The 19,451-nt window shown below is 36.0% G+C and overlaps 1 protein-coding gene across 10 annotated transcripts in view; it reads right to left on the bottom strand.

The window, feature by feature from the left end:
- The window catches only part of LOC106096105 (aldehyde dehydrogenase, dimeric NADP-preferring), an 81,696-nt gene that overhangs the window by 30,196 nt on the left and 32,049 nt on the right, over positions 1-19,451 (bottom strand). For 6 of the 10 annotated variants that reach the window (XM_059368734.1, XM_059368735.1, XM_059368732.1 and 3 more), the window contains exons 4-5: positions 8,486-8,523; positions 8,023-8,081 (exon numbers count right to left, since the gene is read on the bottom strand). In XM_059368734.1, the coding sequence (XP_059224717.1) occupies positions 8,023-8,081; positions 8,486-8,523 (97 nt within the window). The other 4 variants (XM_059368738.1, XM_059368739.1, XM_059368737.1 and 1 more) reach the window with 4 other exon arrangements.

The following is a 19,451-nucleotide window of genomic DNA, read 5'->3' as shown; positions in this document are numbered from 1 at the left end:
GCTAACATATTTTCGATCAATGTGGACGTTCAGAAATTTAAGACGATTATCAATAAACACTACTCCCTATTTCCCCCATCCAATCCTTAACTTACCTAATACCAACGTACTGTACTGCATATAATAGGAGACATCCGGTACGTGTTGGTTACAAAAAAAAATATTTAACCACCTATTTATTTAGATGTATACGATATTCCGGGAGGTAAGAAGTCGCAGTGGGGCGGCTCCTCCTCGGCAATATGGGGCTCAAAGTTATTTCAGAGTAGAGTGTGAATCTGCCATCCAGATTTGGATAACATGCCAACGAACATTCCATTCCATAAACTTCTCACATATCAATGAATGCTGTCCAATTCAATTTTAAGCTCAATGTTAAGCAACCACCTTCTTATAGCAGATACCGAACGTCGATATTTCTTTGGGGAGAAGTTTTTTACACGGCATATTACCTCACAAAGTCTTCAGCATTACGAGGGAATAATCACCGCCTCAGTTAAGGATATTTGTAAATTAGAAGGATTACAGCTATGGAACAGACACTTGAAAATATGAGTCCAAAATAGGTGCCACAATATGGACATTTCACTTTAAGACGTCAGTGTATGAGATCCCGTTCAAGAAAATATATGTAGATCTCAAACAAAAGGAATTTATAGGGTGAATTGAACCTTCACATTTTTCCAATATGGTAGATATTTATAAAAAGGTTTGGGGGGAGTATATTTCAATTTTGCAAAGCACACTTGGACTATTGCAGAAGGAAAGGACCAATGGAAGCTTGAAATCAATCTGCTCGCTACGTAGAGAATAAGTAATAGATTTTAGATTAAGAAGAATTATACATAGTTTTTTGAAATTTGTATAATAAGGCGCGAGAAACGGACACAGTGTCTAGCTAGTCTCTAATGGAAATGAGTTTTAACTTGCTGCAATTTACAGTCTTCACCTCATTTTCTATAGAATTTCACCTACATATATATTATTTCACAAATTAAAATTTTTCTAACTACGCTTTGGCAAAACCAATGGAGATAGTAACAGGCCTAATATTTTATTTTGTGTTTTAGTCTCCCTTTAAGGAGAAATAAAAGCCTTATTCAAATAATTCAATTTTCCAGAAGCTGTTCAGCCCAAACATATTTAAAATGTTTTTTTATAATTCATCCTCTGCCTTAAACATTTACGCAAATGTTTATCGTGCTTCGTAGCTTAGGTATTCAAAAAGTCACTTGCACGTCAAAAAATTAAGCTTTAGCGTTGCGTTTAATGTTGATCTCTTCGACACTGTATACATTTTTAATTATTTTTAATTTTTTTCAAAGAACACAGTGAGAGAGAGAGGAAGTGCGGGAGGAAGATAATATGTAGTTTCCTGACCTTGGTTCAGTTTCATCTGCCACTAGGCCCTTGTTACAGAAAGTGCTGTTTTCAGGGTCACATCATATTAATTCGGAAATAAGACAAAATTAAAATTTTCATACCCTCGAACAATTCAAATCTTCCAGTTTTAATAATTGAAGTACTACTGTTGTTGATTACTCCATCGTTGTTGCTGCTGCAAGAATTGCAACATCATAATTTTTTAAGGGTCAGTCCATCAGCCAGCCATCTAGTCCAAGTCGATGGACTAGATGAATGGCTGACCGGGTGAGTGGCTGGCACAGGTTAGCTTAATTTGAGCTGAATTTAAATACTATAATATAATTGTAAATCACGTAGATGCCATAATTGCACTATCTCACCGGACAACAGAAGTTTATAGTTATAATAATCACGTTTGTACATTTTTTATAACTTTGGATTGCAAAATGGCAACATTTATTATACCAACCGGCGCAAATGATGGTGGCATTTGTTTTTGGTTGTTTCTATGCGGTGGGGGGCCTAATGACGCGGTTAATACACCGAGACGCCGTATGGCAATCTCTCACATTGTTGGTCAAGAATAGTTCACAGTAGACAGCCAATATTTAAAAAATAAAGCGAAATACCTGCTATGTGTACAGGCAGGTAGTGTAATTAAATTTACAATACAGTATAAAAAAACAAACAAAGTGTTCGGTGCATATCATCAATTACCCACATGATTTTAGTTAATTGGCTATTATCTCCAAAGGTCCAATACCGGTTATATTAGCACAGAATGTTATTGATATTTATCATCATGACTATAAAATAACAGAATTTTTAATATAATTTAAATGTTAATGATCGTATATTTTTATTTCGTTGCCTTAGATGGGACAGCTTTGAGTGAGGTCAGGCAGAATGTCATTTCTTCACTTGACCTTGAAGTATGTGAGTATGTTTTGTGATGTTTTATTTTTAGCAGACTCTTTGTTCTCCGAAGAATCAAGAAATTTAGTCCATTGTAAAATCAGAGGATTTTGTACGAAAAGTTTACCCATACGAGCAGTAGTCGTTTTAGCAGTCGAGTTGAAAACGAAATCCATCAAACAAAATATGTTATTCTCAGTTCTTTTGTACATTTTAATACCCTCTACCATAGGATGGGGGTATACTTATTTCTTCATTCCGTTTGTAACACTTCGAAATATGCGTCTAAGACTCCATAAAGTATATATATTCTTGATCGACACGACATTGTATGTCGATATAGCCATGTCCGTCCGTCTGAATGTCGGAAGCACGCTAACTTTCGAAGGAGTAAAGCGAGGCGCTTGAAATTTTACACGAATCTTATAAGGGTTGATCGGTTGGGATTATAAATGGGCAAACTCGGTCCATGTTTTGATTTAGCTGCCATATAAACCAATCTTAGGACTCGACTTTCCAAATTTGCTGTAATTTTCGTATGGTCTTAATCGGTTGATAACCTGATAGAGCTGCTATATAAACCGATCTTCCAATTTAACACTCTGAGTCACTGGAGGTAGGGCTGGCAAACTATCGATAATCGCAACATTCGATATGTTAATAATAAATATCGATACTATCGTTAATTTCCCTTCACCTATATTTCAAACGAAAATGAGAAGTACAAATCTGGAGACCGATTTGTATAGAAGCAATATCAATGCACAGACAAATAAAACCAAAGTTAATAAAGTCATTTGGGAAATCATTGTACAAAATGTTAGCCTAATCGGATGAAAATTGCGCCCTCTATAGGCGCAATGTATCTTAAAGGATGCATTCAGTGTCGAATTAGTTATTTTTGTTTAGTTTTGCAAAACATTTAACTTTGCGGAAAATATCAATCGTTATTCAGTCAAAAATTAAATATCGATAGTGCCATCGAAATTTTCCCAGCTCTAACTGGAGGGCGCAATTTTTACTCGATTTGGTTGAAATTTTGGAGGTGGTATTTTTCTATGACTTCTAGTAGCCACGACAAGTCCATATCTGTCAATAAAATGATGTAGCTCATATATATATATATATATATATATATATATATATATATATATATATATATATATATATATATATATATATATATATATATATATATATATATATATATATATTGAAAAAGTTATTCAAAGAACTTGACAAATGCGATCGATGGTGGAGGGTATAATCGGCCCGACCGAGCTTAGCATGTTTTTACTTGTTTAAGCTATATATGAATCGAAGTAGTTAAGCTCATTTGAAAAGACAAAGGTTAAGAGGGTTTAACAGTTTGAACAAACTCAAAGTCTATGTTGATATAACAACACCCACTTCCGTTCTAACTTTTAATATCATTGCCGAGTATGCACCGATTCGGTTTATATACTTATATATCCCACATATAAACCAATCCCCGAATTTGACTCCTAGAGCTCAAGAAGTCCCCCAATTTCTACCTGAATTGGCTGAAATCTGACACAAAGATTTTTGCTATGACTTCCAGCGGCCGTGCCGCATATGATCCGAATCGGTCTATATACTATATATATACCCCTTAAATTCCGATGCCCCGATATGACTACTTGAGACTGTAACCAATTCCCGATTTGATTGTTCTAAAATAATTCAAATACGAACTGACTTAATAAAGGCAAATTTTTAGGGGAATTCATGATGGTTGGTACCCAACATTCCGTCCGGCCGAACTTAGCACGTTTTTTCTTGCACTCAGAGAAATTTGTTAATAAAAATAGCAAAATTGATTGCTGTAACAGTACAAAGTCTGCTGAAAATGGGCAGCAGTATTTTTTTTGCAAAAACAGCAAACATTTTCTGATATTTTCAAATGGTAAATAAAACTAAAATAAAAAATTAATTCCTAAAATAAGCAAACAAATTGATGCATTTGATAGATAGCAAATGCCTCAATTTGTGTTGGTAAATTGTAAGCCAAGCGTTCTTCACGCAGTTAAAGAAGAGAATAACGGTGAAATGGCAATTTTGGACTTTTTGATGTTATTATAAGGGTGGGTCAGTTTGTATTGACCAACCAAACACATCAAGCTATTTTTAAAATCGTAATCTATAATAATATATCCTCTATAAATAGTTGAAACAACTGAATATACGATGACAGCCAATATTTTTTTCCTAGGTTCAATTATGATATATGGGGATATAGGGATATTGTTTTGGCAAGCATTGTTGTCCACAACTTCAACATAACAAATCTTCTAAAATATTGAATACATAATACCGACGAATTACATATGCTACGATGGCAAACCAACTATTCTGCTATCAGGGCAGATAAAGTTTGTTGTTTTAACAAACTTTTCTGTCATAAATTTAAGAAAAATATTTATTTTTTTTATTTTCAGCAGACTATTCTACGAGTGTAGTGCTGTAGTGCTCACTCATAATTAATTTAATAGTTTATTTCTTACGCCTTCTTCTCAACTTTTTTAAAACGCTTTTCAAATGTTCCACCCCCAAAATACCTCCCAAATCAGACATTTCTACCGACGTAGGCAATATGGGAGTCAAATAAAAGTTATTTGGGAGTAATGAACGAAATTGCGAAATTGTCAAATTGCCACCATGACCCCATAATTCTCTCCAAACCACTAAAATTCAAGCAAAGCATGGCAATATGGGGCTTAAAAGAAAGGTATTTTGAAGTAGAGCGAAATACTTGGGTTGCCGTACTATCCTCAAAATACCTACACACGTATTGCCCAGCCATGGCTATTTTGGGCTCAAATAAAATTAATTAGAATGCGAAAGAAGATGCAGTACAACAATTTTTCTTAAAGGATCCGATCTCTATAACTAATGCCCATTATAGAAGTTTAAGATTTTCAATTGCTGTTTTTTCTTTTGCTCCTGTTCGATTATTTGGAGGGGAGAATTTTTTTGTCTTTTCTGGCACAAAAATTATGGTGTTCTATAATAACTAAAAGTATTTTCGAGATGAGGTTTGTGTAATAAAAATTTAGATTAAGTTTCAAGATTCTAAAAACACATCACACAATTTTTACAATCCTTTTTTTACTATTATCTTTTCGAAAAATATATGCTATGTAGTATGTATATAGGCAATATTATGTATTTAAGTGTTAATAATCGATAAAAAAAAAACTTTAAAATCCTTGATTATATTAACACATTTTATTTTCATTACTATTTTCGTTTATATTGATGTTAATTAAATAAATTTTAACATTGGACTTGCATTAAAAAGAACGAAATGAAACCTTAAACTACAAAAGTTGCACACTTCAATATTTTACTATATTCGAATCGAAATTGAAAGTGAAATGAAGAATAACCCACATTTGTATGCATGCACAATATACGCTAATGTGAGCGTGAACAACTGTTGTTGTATCTCAAATTACGTATAGTAACCTGTCATATTGTGTATGTGTATGTAAAATTTACACCCAAATAGAAAATAGTTTTTTTTTTTTTATCAAGATCTACGATGACACTGGGTTTTAGAATTTATTTACATGTTATTACAAACGCACACTTTTTTAAAATGTTATTCTTTGAACAAAAGCATTGGATTTAAGAGGTCTAGAGCCGGTCAGTTCTCAGTACGAAATCCCAAAAAAATTTTGGAGTGAAAAAGCCTAAGACTTGGTTTAGTTCCGGATTTATATGGGTAAAGGCTTTCCATCTTGGGGAGGCGATTTTTCATTGATCTAAATAATTTTGCAGATGTATCTCTAGGAGTTCTCCTCAAATACATGGTCAAGAGAAAATAGTTTTGAAAGGAGACGCGATGACACTAAAGGATGTGGATCAGTGTTCCTTCGAGGAGGCATATACATGTTAGTGTGTCCACCCTACTTTCTTCTTATATTTCTTTATCTTGATGTGGGGACACACATTTTTTTTCATCTCACCAACAATTCTTTTCTTTCCAAAACTGCTGGCCTACGAGCGAACTCTCCCTTTGGTGCGCTTCCCATTTAACCTAGCCCTATGATACAATTAGAAGTAGCGTTATTAGCACAATAACAAAAATCTAACCCAACGAAACTACCTTGTTTAGCAAATTGCACAGATTTTGAAGCAAGGGACAAAAAGTGAAAACACATGTATCGGCACCCTGTAAGTTTACATCAAAAAGTAACTAAATAAGAGTGGTGAAGTTCTGCCTACTGGATGTTTTTCTAATTATTCGGCTTACGATAACTTGTACTTTTATTTTAAGGGTATAATTAATTCGCAATATTATTGACAAGACTGCCAGCAATATTATTTAACATTTAACCCTCAACCGACCTACAAAAGATGTCGTTTTGGTCATTTTTTTAAAGCGTACAAAACTCACTTCAAATTAATTCGTTTAAGGAGGGCGATGTCAAGTCAAAAATGTTCCTCACCAAATTTGACCACAAGTCAATAAACAACAAAAATGCTTAATATCGTGAAAACCTCGATATCAACTTTGTTAAAAATTACAAAATTATTTTCAACTTTTTTGCTTAAATTTCTACCGCATTTTTTTCGAGTTTGTGCATGAAAGTGAAATGAAACTTCAATTTAGACAAATGGTCCCAAAAGAATACATATTCTACATCAAATTTCATTAGAAGTTTTAAAATAGACTATAAATGTAGATGCAAAAAATTTTAAGAAAATTAAAATATACATTTGCACATTTTATGCAAAAATTATTATTTTTAAATTTAGCCAAAATCTCCTACAATATTCCACTTTGGGAGAAGCGTCTCAAAGGAAGAAATATTTCCCATCAAATTCTACTATGAGTCACCAAAGAAATGAAATCGGTCAATACATTATAATTCAATATAAATACCGTTAACAATATATGTATGTATGAGAAACAAGGGCCACAAATTTTGGTAAAATTGTTATTTTTCTGATTTCATTGCACAGTGTCTCCAAAATCTTCAATATAAGAGAATGATGTCAATGAAAGAAATCCAAATGAAATTTTACTAGGAGTTCCCGAAGAAAAAAAGATTGTAGGTGTTACAAATGTTAGTAAAATATTACAGTGAATTTGATTATAGCAAAAACATGCATTGATACTTTTTAGAGTATTTTACAACTTTAATAAATCATCGTTCATCATCCTCCTAATCTGAAGTTTTAGAGGCGAATCTGGCACTGATTTCTGGCTTTCCGTTTAAGTTTTGGGCAATCTCCAAATGGCTTCTAAGGGCATATGTAATCTAATGGGTTGTTCACATTTGAAGGTTTTGTGTAAATTCGAAAACTCGAAACCACTGTACGTCTCTAATCAAACATCTGTTTAAAATGAAATCAAAAAGTGCTAGAATATAATTTTTATTTAAATATTTGTTCACCAAAAGGGGGGGAAAGGTGGAAGCGATGAAGCACGTTTGCCTTTGTTTTCGAACTTGTTTCGTTGAGCAGAGCGGCTCAACCCCTAACCTAGAAAATGTCTATGTTTGTTTCCAAATTGTATGTTTACGCATGAATGGGAACATTGGAGGCGATTAACCGGGAAGCGTTTTGTTGCACATCTCTCTTTGTGTGCGTGTGTGTAAACTACTTTTGTCTGCCGGTGTAGTATCAGCTACCGATCGACCGGCTGAATGACTGGCTGCTTGGCCGTTGTAAAAAGTCTGGTTTATTCGCTTACTTGGATAGTTCACTTACCTGAAGCTTACGTCTCGTGTTTTTCCATTGGCAAAAGCTGTGCGGCATCTTTGCAATATCTGTTATTGTTGGTGGTGTTGTAAATTCATTATTCAAGATGTTGTTTTTGTTGTTGTTGGTGTTATTGGAGATTTGAGTTTCAGTTGTATTTTAATGTATAGTCGAGTTAGCATTACGCCAAGATAGATAGATGGACATATCAACGGGAGTCAGTGTATAAAACAACACCGTACCAAAAAAGAAAGAAACCAGAAAAAAATAACGAGATTGTGAGATAGGAGTTATGAAACGGCAAAAAAACAGTGAAGCTTAGCATAACAGATGGAAAAAGTGACAGGAAAACTGTATTTTGATAGACTACACAAGGTGACTTTTTAGGCCAACAAGTGATTGACTTTTAAATGGGCATGCATGGTTATGTGTGTGTGTGTATGTATGAATGCAAAAAAACAAAACTACTTACATCGTCGTAACTGGTCATTTTGTCCACTGGCTCGGTATCTGAAAGGTTGCACAAGTACAAAAAGGATACGTGGTTAGCTACTGGCGTTTGTTTTTTCTAGATTTTTCTTCTTTTATTATTTATTTATTTTTTTTTTTAACTTTTTTTTTTCGTTTATTCAATTAATGGAAATTCTCACAAAATAATTAAACTTTTGGGTTTTTCGTTCATTCACACTCTGCTGCTGCAAGCAGATTCGGTTTCAATGTTTTCCCAAAGCAACCAACGGCTTGAATGCTAATTTGGAATGCATATATAGAGGAAACAGTAGCCTTATATCATCTGTTTCTTCTGCTGTCGTTGCTGTTGCTGCTCTGTGTTCAATAAGACATTTTTCGTTAGTTAGCCGATTCTGTACGTTCTATGAGAACAAGAAGAAGCTGACGACGAGGGCGAATTTGACCAACCGACCCACACAAAGAGGTCTACAAAAAGTTAATCTTTGCTTTATTTTTCAATGATACACCACAACTCACAACACGGAACACTTTGTTAAATTACCATTAATGAATGAGACAACAGATAAAAAACCAACAACAAACAAAATAAACCCCCAAAAACCAAAAATTTAGAAGTATGTATGTAGGTATCGTTGTATTTTCTTTCGACTTGTATATTCGGCGTTTTATACGAATGTATGTTTATATTTAATGTACGGCGCGGACGCGAGATGTGAGGGGTTGATTGTGGATTGCTTGTATTGTTCCGCTAACACGTTTTTATAAGACGAGCGCTAAATGTAAACTGATTTTTTCGAAATATTCTTCAGAAGTATGGATGAAGGGGCTCCATTCAATCGCATGATGATGTTTAATAACGAACGGCTGACTCTCCATATAACTTTTTTTTGAAGCACAACGTAAATCAGCTGTTCAATTCATGAGCAGAGAGCGGCCAGATAAGTCTTTGGCTGAGAAGAGCAGATGGTACGAATGTCAAAAAGGCAAAACAGTTGTGTTGTATTTTCAACAGAGTTGTATGAAAATGTAGTGCCACACAATGCTAAACGGTTTCGTGAATTTGAAAACAGCCAAAGCAACTAACTAAATAGAGTACAGCATACTCTACGGCGCTTTTTTAAAGTCATAATTACAGATAACAGTATTTAAACAATGAATAAATTGCTGGCTGCCCAGAACTGCCCGAAATCTTGAGAAGGTTTTATGGGGGTCTAAAGTTCGGGTAGATGGCAGGCCATTCTGCCGTACATTCGAGGAAACCTGTTGTTCCAAGTGGTTTTGGGAAAAAGTAGGTGAATTTACTAGGGCACTTGGCACTTGGGTTGGGTATTACAAGTTCGATCTAACACTCCTTTTTTGGTTATGGAGAATCGAGGCAGCGCCATTGTATGTTTATGACGATTAGTTTTATTAAGATTAATCTTCATCACCTCCTAGTGGCTTTTTCTTTATTTAAACAAAAACAAGATAGACGTGGCGTTGATCCAAGAACCGTAAATCAACGAAGGTAAAATTGTGGGGTTTGAGGACGGCAAATATGAATTGAGTTTTAAGAGAGGTTGCGTCAGTGCGAGTATGGATTTGGCATGCTTTATTTTGAATAAGTTCTGTACAAGGGATTAGACCGTAGTATCGGTTCCATGCGGCGGTAAGGAACTTGTTATTTCATCCACATACTTTCTGCACTATAATCAGCAGATGCCACCTCCATTGGCACTGAGAGACTTCATTCAAGGCTATAGAACCAGGAATATGAATTGGGCTGTATCGCTTACGCTCACCTCGTTCTTTAGGTAAGTTCAGAGAACAACATTAGAGGAGAAAGAGTTCTGGAATGGTTTAAGTCTCTATAGTAGAAAAAATGGCGCCACTTTCGAGATATCTACTAGAAAGGAGATTCTTGATCTTACATATGGCGAATATGGCGAAGACACTTTTTACTTATGACAGTGTCCGCTGGGCTCAGACATGACGGCATTGTATAGGATTTGTCTATATAACCCTATCTTGGAGGAGGGTTAAGGTGGTTGTTTTTACCGAAGGCATAGAAGCTACAATATACGAATAATCAGGTTTAGCCTTAAACAGCAGTTACCATGTTTCCTTACTTTTTTAGTTCAATATTATTCGTAGTAATTGTTGTCCCTATTATTATTTTCACCACCACTCCCAAAATAGTTTTCAACCTACACTCACTATTGTAATTTGGGTGGTATCCTTACATGGAAACTATATATATCCAAATTAACACCGATTTTAACAATATTTAGCTGAGGTTTTCAAATTGGTAATATAAACAATGGATACCAAGTTTCGTGCAAATTGGTTAAAAATTGTGGACACTGCGTCTTTATATATGAAAATCAGTCGATTTGTGCATATGGGATGCAAATTGCAAATTTTGCACATGAACATTCCACTAAAAAACAGGGGCAAACTTCTCACATATCAATGAGTGCAGTCCGATTCAAGTTAAATTTTACTTCTTATTGGCGTAGAGCGGTTGGGATTGTAAATGGGCTATATTGGTCCATGTTTTGATATAGCTGCCATATAAACCGATCTAGGATCTTGACTTCTTGAGCCACTAGAGCGTATAATTCTTATCCGATTTGGCTGAAATTTTGCACGACGTGTAAAGTTATGACTTCTAACAACTGTGTTAAGTATGGTTTGAATCGGTATAAACCGATCTTGAATTTTGACTTCTTGAGCCACTAGAGGGCGCAATTCTAATCCGATTTGGCTGAAATTTTGCATGACATGTTTTGTTATGACTTCTAACAACTGTGCCAAATATGGTTTAAATCGATCCATAACTTAATTTAGCTGCCACATAAACCGATTTGGGATTTTGACTTCTTGAGCCTCCAGAGGGCGTAATTATTATCCGATTTTGCTGAAATTTTGTACAACGGTTTCTCCCATGACCCTCAACATACGTGTCATATATGGTCCGATTCGGTCTATAGCCTGATACATCTCCCGTATAAACCGATCTCCCTATTTTACTTCTTGAGCCCACCTTAAGGGGCCCCCTTTTAGGACCATCAATTTATGGTCTGAATGGGACCATAACTTGATATAGCTCCAACATTATAGCAGTTCTTTTCTTTTATCCTTTGTTTGCCTAAAAAGAGATATCGGAAAAAGAACTCGATAAATGCGATCTAAGGTGGAGGGTATATAAGATTCGGTCCGGCTGAACTTAGCACGCTTTTTTTTACTTGTTTTATTTTGCAAAATTAGTGTAGAGGAAAGTAGTTTAACATTTTTGAATTTTAACATTCTTGCAGCATGCAACCTACATGAACAAAGATTTTTAATATTAAGGATAGTCATGATTTTGAAAAGATGTCTGTCATCAAGCTCTAGAAACATATTCGAGATGAACTTTGATCTAGGTTGCATTTCCCCTTCTAACATCATGAACTCAAATATTTAACTCTCATTCAAAAAAATAACGACTGATTTTTTTGAACGTTTAAATTTATGTCCATAATAAACATTTGATTTATATGGACTTTTGCTTTTTCCAGTTTTTATTTCGCACTCTTCTTTATTCTCTTCTTTCTAAAGCGATGATTATCTTCTGATATTGTGCTGCATTGCACGAAACCGGATTGCGATATTTGTATTCAAATTAACTTCCTGACAAGATGTATTTCATTTTAAGTTCAAATCACAACGGACTTTGATCAATTAACCCATATTCCTAATGCAACAAGACAATGTGATAATACTCGTTTAAAGACAATGAAGTTTCAAATTTATTTGTATTTATCTCGGCTTATTTCTTTTTTTCTAAACAACAAATCAAATTCTCATAATTCTATAATACCCACATTGCTACCATAAGTCCCAAGACTATTGTTATATGAAAGAAATAGTAGACAATCTAATCGTGGTGATTGCCGTTGCTCTAGGCGTTATCTGTACTTTAATCTCTGTGAACTTTGAAAATGGTTCAATGTGCCTGTCGTACTTGTAAAATTAAAAATTAAAGAGAGATATTATAAATGCCCTTTTGGCTTACTGAAATATTTTATATGAAAAGAGGGTGACTATGGTGTTTTTAAAGTCTGGTTTTGGTTTCAAAAATGCGAACAGAATCAAAGATTAGATTTTTATACGGGTTTAAAGCAGCTAAAAATGTTTGAGGAATGTTTTTTTGGTTGAAAATTTAAATCTAATATCGCGAAAGCCTAGCTTCAAACCATGGGGAGAATACAAAACAAGATCCCAGATCGGTTTAAATGGCAGCTATATCAGGTTATGGACCGATTTGAACCACTCTTGGCGCAGTTGTTGGAAGTCACAACGAAACACGTCGTGCAAAATTTCATACATATCGGATAGGAATTGCGACCTCAAGAGGCTCAAGAAGTCAAGACCCCAGATCGGTTTACATGACAGCTATATAAGGTTATGAACCAACAACCACAGTTGTTGGAAATCATAACAAAACACCTCATGCAAAATTTCAGCCATATCGGATAAAAATTACGCCCTGTAGTGGCTCAAGAAGTCAAGATCCAAGATCGGTTTATATGGCAGCTATATCAAAACATGAACCGATATGGTCCATTTACAATCACAACCGACCTACACCCATAAGAAGTATTTGTGCAAAATTTCAAGCGGCTAGCTTTACTCCTTCAAAAGTTAGCGTGCTTCCGACAGACAGATGGACGGACATGGCTAGATCGACATAAAATGTCATGACGATCAAGAATATAAATATTTTATGGGGTCTGAGACGAATATTTCGCGGAGTTACAAACAGAACGACGAAATTAGTATACCCCCAACCTATGGTGGAGGGTATAAAAAATGTTCGACGGTGTTTATCCTCTCCTGCTTTCGCACGGGTAGGTCTTAAATCAACACTCTTTCGACTTGTTTGCCTTTGCTGTGTGATTTTGGTCTATAATTTAGCCATGAATCGTCTTACAAACGAACAACGTTTGCAAATTATTGAATTTTATCATAAAAATGCGTGCTCGATTAAGAAAGTCCATCGCGCGCTTCTTCCATTGAGCGACGAAGCTCATTTTTGGCCCAATGGGTAGATATATAAGCAGAAATTTCGATTTTGGAGTGAAGATCAGCCAGAAGCTTTGCAAGAGCTACCAATGCATCCCGAAAAAGTCACAGTTTGGTGCGGTTTATGGGCTGGTGGCATCGTTGGACCGTACTTCTTCAAAGATGATACAAATCGTAACTAAACTGTGAATGGTGAGTGCTAACGTGAGATGAAGAAGACGGTGCCACATGGCACACAGCACGCTTAACAAAGGCTTATTGAGAAGCGAGTTCGGTGAAAATTTTATTTCACGTTTGGGACCGGTCACTTGCCCCCCTAGATCGTGCGATTTAACGCCTTTAGACAATTTTTTGTGGAGCTATTAAAGCTCATAAAGACAAGCCCGCTTCAATTGACGCATTGGAAGACAACATTGAAGCATTTATTCGTGAGATACCGGTCGAAATGTTGGAAAGAGTATGCTAAAATTGGACTAAGCGGATGGACCATTTGAGGCGCAGTCACGGTCAACATTTGTATGAAATAATCTTAAAACATTAAATTGTATGAGCCGTACTATCGATACAAATAAAGTTTTCATGAATTTTTCTGAAATTTATGTTTTTTTTTTTTGAAAAACTTTCCTATAGCTCTTAAAAAATCACCCTTTATTTGATGTGAGAGTTGGCAGGCATAATTTAAGCAGCTAGGGTCAAATCAGAGAAGAATATATAATAATGAATCCACATATTTTGTGAGTAATGAATGTCATATGGGTGCTTCACACAAAATATTATCACTTCTGTAAAATAGGGCAAAAATCAAGACGGCTATGGGGCCGCCAATCGGTGATCAGTGATGTAACGGCTTTAACAAACTGAATTTCAGCCAAATCGAAGAGAAAGTGGAACTTCCAAGGGCTCGAGAAGTCAAATCTGAAAATGTTTTTAGTTGGGAGACTATAAAAACTGATTATTAATCTTCTGTCTACTTTATGTACCAAATTTCAAGGATTTGAGGGTCCATTTGTACCCCAGCCTTGTGTATAATTGGACGGTTTGCATATACCGCCGTAATCGCCTTCAAAAGACTTCTAGCTGGGGCTTCTTCATCCATTCTGACAACATGACCTAGTCAACGCAACCGTTGTATTTGGTCCATATATTTTACGTAGGATTTTTCTCTCAAACACTCAAAGTACTGACTCACATGCTTTCGCAAGCACCCATGCATCAGAGCCATACAACAGCACGGGTAGTATCAGTGTCTTGTATACTATAATTTTCGTCTGTCGAGAGGTGGCTTTGCTTCTCAGCTGCTTTCTTAATCCATTGTAGCATCTGGAAGCGAATATTATCCTTCATTTTATTTAAAAACTGGCGTAATTTTTTGCTGACTATCTCATAGTTGAAGTTCCCAACTTTCTCCATTCTCTTTATCTGCTCGTGTTTCCGGGGCTTTGTGAGAGTTGATATCACTTTGTCGTATCTCTATTTACTACCAAACCCACTTTCGTTGATTCTCTTTCTTTTAAAGGCTGCAATTTCTTCTTTCGGTGACAACAACAACTACACCATATCAATGCGCGCTCTATGGAACGTGATACAAAATCTATATTTTAATGCCCGACACACAGTGGAAGAAAATCGAAAAAAAAAATAGTAAAAAATATGCCTTGTGAGATTTTTGAACACTATCCAGCAAAAACAGAATTTTGTAAATCGGACCACATATGAAGATTGCCCAAACAATTTTTAGAAGTACCGACGTGATCAACATAAGGGGCGTGCCAAAAGGCGTCCGCACAATATATGGCCTTGAAATTTTGCACACGATCTCGCTAACACCTCAGCTTTTATCATTCCAAAGAATGGTACCCGTTCTTACAGGCATATTTTCCACTATTCTTTTTTCTTCGATTTTTTTTGCGGATGGAGGCGCACATGCGGAAATTTATGGAATGACAACGCGAAATGCGGTAAAAACGCAACATACAGAACAATTCTACAGTAAATTGTAACACATAGTGTATGGAGAGATATCGAGAGAAGAGTAAAGAGAGAAAAAGGTTTATTCCAAAAGAAGAAGAAAAATAGGGAAAGACGCATGTATGAGTAAATAGGGGCACTCGAGACCCAAAATTAATTCCCAAATGTAACTAAAGACTTAAGCATCTGTTCCCAGATTAGGGGTGGCTACATGTGCGATCCCACTTAACCTATGCGGTTGGGGCACTGGGCCAACAACCCGCACCCGAAAAACTTGAAGGATTACTCTGAAAACAAAATAATAGTGAAAACAGGCACCACTAACGTTGAAGGCTCACACAAACGAAAAAAGGACCATGATATGCAGATCTACACCTGGAACGTCTGGACACTTCATAAAGAAGATGGAGTATTCCCACTGGCGGATGTATTGGAGTATTACAAGGCAGATATAACCGTCTTACGGAAAGCGTGATGGACGTACTATACTATAGCTGCCATGACACGAGCCATGAATATGGCAGTGGATTTGTGGATGGTCGGAGACTGAAACGCCTTGTCTGCAGATTTACTCCTGTGGATGAGAGGCTAACCACAATCTCCATAAAAGCCAAATTTTTCAAGTTCAACCTTATTTGTGCCCATGTTTCGACAGAAGACAAGGGCAACCAGACGAAGGATATTTTCTACGAGCGCCTAGAGAGAGAGAATACGACTGCTGCCCTGCCCACGATATTAAACTCGTTCTGAGAGATTTTAATGCGAAGATAGAAAAGGAAGACATATTTGGCCCAGCAGTTGGAAAATGTAGCCTCCGGAAGATAACGTTCGATAATGGGTTGAGGCTAATAGATTTCGCCACTGCAAAAAACATAGTAGTAAGCAGCCACATAATCCCCAGATCAAGAAGTAAGGAAACAAATTGATCACGGTAAGCAGAAATTCTACCAAAGAATCAAACATCAAACCGATGGCTTTGGTTCAGGCACATCCTCCTGCAGAGACAAATAAAGAAATCTGGTAACTGATGCAGATTGTGTGCTTCGGATATGGATACAGATGGCAGCGAAGAAAATATCGCAGAACCAATCCCTGATGATGGTATAGAATATTTACCTCCCAGTCAGAATGAGTTCCAAGTAGCAAAGACCTGACTGGACAATCAGATGGTTTGCCCGCTGAACTATTTTAGACCGGAGGCAACACACTGATAAGGCGTATGCATCAGCTCGTTTGTGCGATCTAGCTAGAAGAACGCATACCCGATGATTGGAAACGCAGCGTACTAAGTCCAGTACTCATGAAAAGAGACAATACAGATTAAGCAAGCAGTTTACAGACAAGCCCACTTCGCGATAGACAAAGGTTACACTATACAAGACAATGATACTATCAGCGTTGTTATATGGTTCCGAGGCATGGGTACTTGTGAAAGCAGACGAGGCAGTGGAGTGTTTGAGAAAGTGGAGTTTTTGAGAGAAAAATCCTTCGTAAAATGGACCAGTTTGCATTGATCGAGAGTATCGGCGTCCCAATGGTTAACGTATTAAAATACAAATGTTGTGTTGGCTAGATAATGTTGTCAAGATGAATGAAGAAGGTCCAGTGAAAAAGACTTTGAAGGCGAACACGCAAACCGGAACGACCAAAAGTCCAATGGCAAGACTAGGTGGTGCATGACATCTCGAAACTTGGTGTCAAAAAATCAGAAGGAGCGCAGAAGATCGAGGCACTTGGAAAGCTATCATAACTTTGGCTAATGGGACAAATATTCTGTCACAGCCAATTAAAGCAAAAAAGAAAAAAAAAATTCCTCGTAAGGCTAGAACTGACATCGACATTTCGACTTTTCGCCTGAACAGCTGTCGAAACGCATTATAAAACCAGTAAGGAAGGACAAAAGTCGGGCGGCGCCGACTTTATATTACCCTACACCTACCCTATAAGATTGATCAAAAATGTGCTTGCAGTGGCTTTTGGAATAAAAATGGGACGACTGCTATATTTAAATCTGGACCAATTTCTATGAAATTCACCAGTAATGTCTAAAGTTATAAGAAAATCCCTACTGCCAAATAACGAAATAATAGGTTAAAAAATGAGCAATTTATTGCAATATTTCTCACAATGAGACGAACATATATATGGGAGCTATATCTAATTCTGAACCGATTTGAAGCAAACTTCTCAGATATTGTGGTAGTTGAAGAAAAAAGCGTTATACAAAGTTTTGGCAAAATTGGTCAATAAAACTGTGACCTGTACTTTTTATACAAATTAACATGAACAGACGGACAGACGGATCGACAGACGGACATAGCTAAATCGAATCAGAAAGTGATTCCGAGTCGATAGGTATACTTATCAATGGGTCTATCTCTTTTCCTTTTGGGTGTTAGAAACTAATTCACTAAGTTATAATCCCCTGTACCACAGTATTGGTGTAGGGTACAAAAAAATGGTGACGAAGAAAATGCGAACACATTCCAAGAAAGTAGTACTGAGTGTACTAGTAGCGACATGTCACTGCGTCAGTATAAATTTCGCTTCAATTAATTGCAATGTAAATTAAGTGCTCACGGAATGGGCACCAATCAACTCTGCTTTTAACTGTTGTCTTTATTGTGTTTTATTATTTGACTTTTTGTGTTTCGGCAAAGAATGGAGTCCGTCGGATTTTGTAAAAACTTAACAGGCATTTTCGCTGCGATTGAAGTCAGTACTAGGCTCAAATATCTTTGGAACTATTCATTTAAACCGTATATTTATCTGAAATTTCACGTGCGTTCCCGCACCATTTTTCTGAGTGTAATGTAATAACGTCTGACGTGGTCTGGGCCGTTGCCTTGCTAACGACTTTAATCGAACTGGTATTTATTCGCGAGAAAATCGTTGATTCTTTATTTAAAGAGATAACATTTCACGATAATAATGTTTCTTCATTTGAAGTTGGTATGTTTTAGAGCACCCTCACAACATTAACCACATAACACTTCTGACTACATTAAAAGTCTTGATATAATCCTAAATTTTTGCTAAATTTGTTTAATTTTTTGTGTTTAAATCCATATGGAATTTGCAAATGATTTTTTTCACAACTCATTGCTATTAATTACACCAATTAATTGCAGACATAACTACAATATGACATTGACAGGGAATTTAAACAACTTAGACACAGACACGTCTGTCAATGATTTGAAATGCTGCAATTGTTGATATAAAAAAAAACTCACTACCGCAATTATTTTTTTGACCTAACTGACTTGTCTCTTTATTTTCGATAAAAAAAATTGTATCATAAACTTTAGACTTTGTTTTGAACAGGATTAAACAAGATAATCAACCACTAGGGGGCGGTTGGGGATTGATTTGTTTCGCAAAAAAAAAAACATAGCTCACTTTACACGAACACTAACCTGTTTGCTCTCAAGAACGTTTCAACTTGAACTAAATTTTAATGTTAAATTTCATTTGACTGCAACTCTCTATTCCACTCGGACATTGCCTGGAATTGTAGTGTAATCATCGCAAATAATGATACATATGTGAGTGAGCGTTTTGTTATCAGCAGTTCACTTTCTATGCATGTATGTATGTATATGCGATAGGGTTGTCATAGTGCGAGCGAGGGGGATATAGCGCTGTTTTAGGGCTTGCTAATCTTAGGAAACGATACATATGGGTTTGTCATTGACGTGAGTAACAACTTGTACCATATTGGCTGTCAAAGATGAATGTCGGCTAAACTTTGTTTAATATGTAACGTGTGTATATGTTATTGATCAGCATGACATTCTAAATCTATTTAGCAATGTCTGTAGGAAAACAGGCTTGCTTTTGATCAGTACGAAAATCCGAGATGGATCATGCGCGGAAAGAAAAAATTTTCTTGATATTACTGATTTTGTTATAACATTTATGAAAAAAATTTTTAACTTCGTCCCAATGAA

This window comes from Stomoxys calcitrans, chromosome 5 (assembly GCF_963082655.1).
Source record: "Stomoxys calcitrans chromosome 5, idStoCalc2.1, whole genome shotgun sequence".
In the NCBI taxonomy this organism is placed as follows: Eukaryota; Metazoa; Arthropoda; class Insecta; order Diptera; family Muscidae; genus Stomoxys; species Stomoxys calcitrans.
Note: the sequence above shows the minus strand (reverse complement) of the source record. Positions and strands in the feature narration are given on the sequence as shown.